The 2,250-nt window shown below is 50.9% G+C and overlaps 1 protein-coding gene across 1 annotated transcript; it reads left to right on the top strand.

The window, feature by feature from the left end:
• Window positions 1–292: 292 nt before the first annotated feature.
• Window positions 293–2,024, top strand: LOC122032322 (trihelix transcription factor ASIL2-like). The gene has a single exon (XM_042591603.1). It carries the CDS (start codon window positions 609–611, stop codon window positions 1,728–1,730), a length of 1,122 nt encoding a protein of 373 aa, XP_042447537.1. The 5' UTR covers window positions 293–608; the 3' UTR covers window positions 1,731–2,024.
• The last annotated feature ends 226 nt before the right edge of the window (window positions 2,025–2,250 follow it).

The raw sequence follows: 2,250 nt of genomic DNA, 5'->3' as shown, positions 1-2,250 counted from the left end.
TATGGAGTAAATAGTTCAAACGAGAATATTTTTAAAAACAAAGACAAAATTTAATAAATCTAGAAGTATGGATATAATTTAAATATTTATGAAAGTTATTTGTGCGGTTTAATAAAATGTCATAAGTTTTTCATTTTCAGAGTCCTAATATAATCTTTATTTTGTAAATAGAAAAGTAAAAAAAAAAAACACTAAATCCAGCCGAGGAAACCTGGATTTTGTGATCAACCCTGCCGTTTCAGCCCGAGTCATATCACAGTTCGCACGTGAGCGATTCCCGCTTCCGGATCTACGCTCCTTTGGTCAATCTCACACGGTCACACCTGCGATGCGCTGCCCGCGTCAACCAACCCTTCTAAACCGGTACCGTTACAATCTATCACCTCTTCATAACGGAAAAAGTTTCACGGCAACGATATATATAAATATATCATATCGGAACGCCGGTCGGCGGACGAACCCATCTGCCCTCGCCTTTTGTTTTTTCTCTCTTCGCCTTCTCGGCTGCCGCCGCTGCCGTTTTCTCTTTACGGATCCACTGCTGACCTCGTCTCCGGCCTCTTCTCCTTAACTGCCGGCTGATTGTGGATCTCCACGCACCCTCCCCCATGGAAGACGACGAGGACGCCCAGTCGCCGTCGCGCTCTCCGCCACAATCCGTCTCCGGATCTGCATCGCCTGAGTCGTCACCGGACGCCGTTCCCATCTCCGTCGTGGCTCCTTCATCCTCGCCCCACCAGGCCAACGGCCGAACCGCCGAGCCCGTCACCGTCGCTGCCCCAGCTCCGGAGCATCACGCCCTACCCCTCGCCCTCGCCCTCGCCGTCCCCATCCAGCAGACTCGCTCCTCCCCTGCTGGTGGAGGAGGTGGCCGGGACGACTGTTGGAGCGAGGGCGCCACCTCCACCTTGATCGACGCTTGGGGGGAACGCTATCTGGAGCTCAGCCGGGGAAACCTCAAGCAGAAGCACTGGCAGGAGGTAGCCGACGCCGTCACCAGCCGCGACGGCTACACCAAGGCCCCAAAGACCGATGTCCAGTGCAAGAACCGGATCGATACCCTCAAGAAGAAGTACAAGGCCGAGAAGTCCAAGATCTCCGCTTCCGGCGGCAGCTTCTCCTCATGGCCCTTCTTCCACCGCCTCGACCTCCTTCTCGGCCCCAGCCACAAACCCACGGCTCCTAGCGAAATTATCCCCGCCGGCACCCGCTCCTCGTCCCGCCGCCCGCAGCCGATCCCGAAGCGGCAGAGAAGCGGCTATCCGACCGTTAAAAAAGCAAGGAAGTCGTCGCCGGCGTCCGTGTCGGTCTCATCCGCCGATTCCTCCGAGGGGTTCCCGCCGCCAAGGGCGTCCAACGGAAAGAGACAGCACGAGCACCACCAGGAAGCGGAGGAGGTTAGGGAGGAAGAGGGAGGGAGGACAGAGGAGCTAAAGGAACTGACGCGAGTCATCCTGCGGTTCGCAGAGGTGTACGAGAAAGTGGAGAGCTCCAAGCTACGGCAGTCGATGGAAATCGAGAAGCAGCGGATGGAGTTCACGAGGGAGATGGAGCTGCAGCGGATGGAGTTCCTGATGAAGACACAGATGGAGCTTTCACAGCTCAAGAGGCACCACCATGGAAGCAGTAGGAAAAGAAAGATGAATCATGGAGGTAGCAGCAACCACCACCAGCACAATAACACCAACAACACTAGCAGCAACAGCAATAACAGTGACAATAATTGCTAGGCCAAACTTTGCTTCCCTTTCCAAACTGTTTGCTTTGCTAGTTGCTACTACTACCTTTGCCAGTCTAGTAGTGAGTGTGATGTCAAGCTGGAAATTGTGTATTAGTCTGCTGCCACTCCATGTGCCTTCGAGTTTCTTTTCAGTGAGTTGGTGAACTGTGTGTGACCCAAGTTATCCTGCTGCAGCTTCATTATATTTAATTTTGTTATCATTTGATGTTCATCATCTTCTAAAGTAAATGTATCTGTCTTTGTAAGTTATTCCTTATCAACTATTCTAACTTATTCTTATAAACCCTCGAGGGTTGTTGTGCTTTATGGTGAAGCCTGTGAATGTAGGAGTCTCTCATTTCTTGCTATATCTCCACTCTAACTGCAAAATGTTAGCCAAGTCCTTGAGATAATGGCTGGTGATAAGATGCAGAAACAATTGGAGCAATTTATCGAGATGTAATATGCATTGGACTCCTTATTCTTATTATAGGATAAACTTCGGTTGAAACTGCATATTCTTTTGTTTG

This window comes from Zingiber officinale, chromosome 11A (genome assembly GCF_018446385.1).
Source record: "Zingiber officinale cultivar Zhangliang chromosome 11A, Zo_v1.1, whole genome shotgun sequence".
Taxonomy (NCBI): Eukaryota; Viridiplantae; Streptophyta; class Magnoliopsida; order Zingiberales; family Zingiberaceae; genus Zingiber; species Zingiber officinale.
Note: the sequence above shows the minus strand (reverse complement) of the source record. Positions and strands in the feature narration are given on the sequence as shown.

Bases quoted from the DNA above. Each gene is read 5' to 3' on its own strand.
- LOC122032322 (XM_042591603.1), top strand. From the start codon at position 609: ATGGAAGACGACGAGGACGCCCAGTCGCCGTCGCGCTCTCCGCCACAA.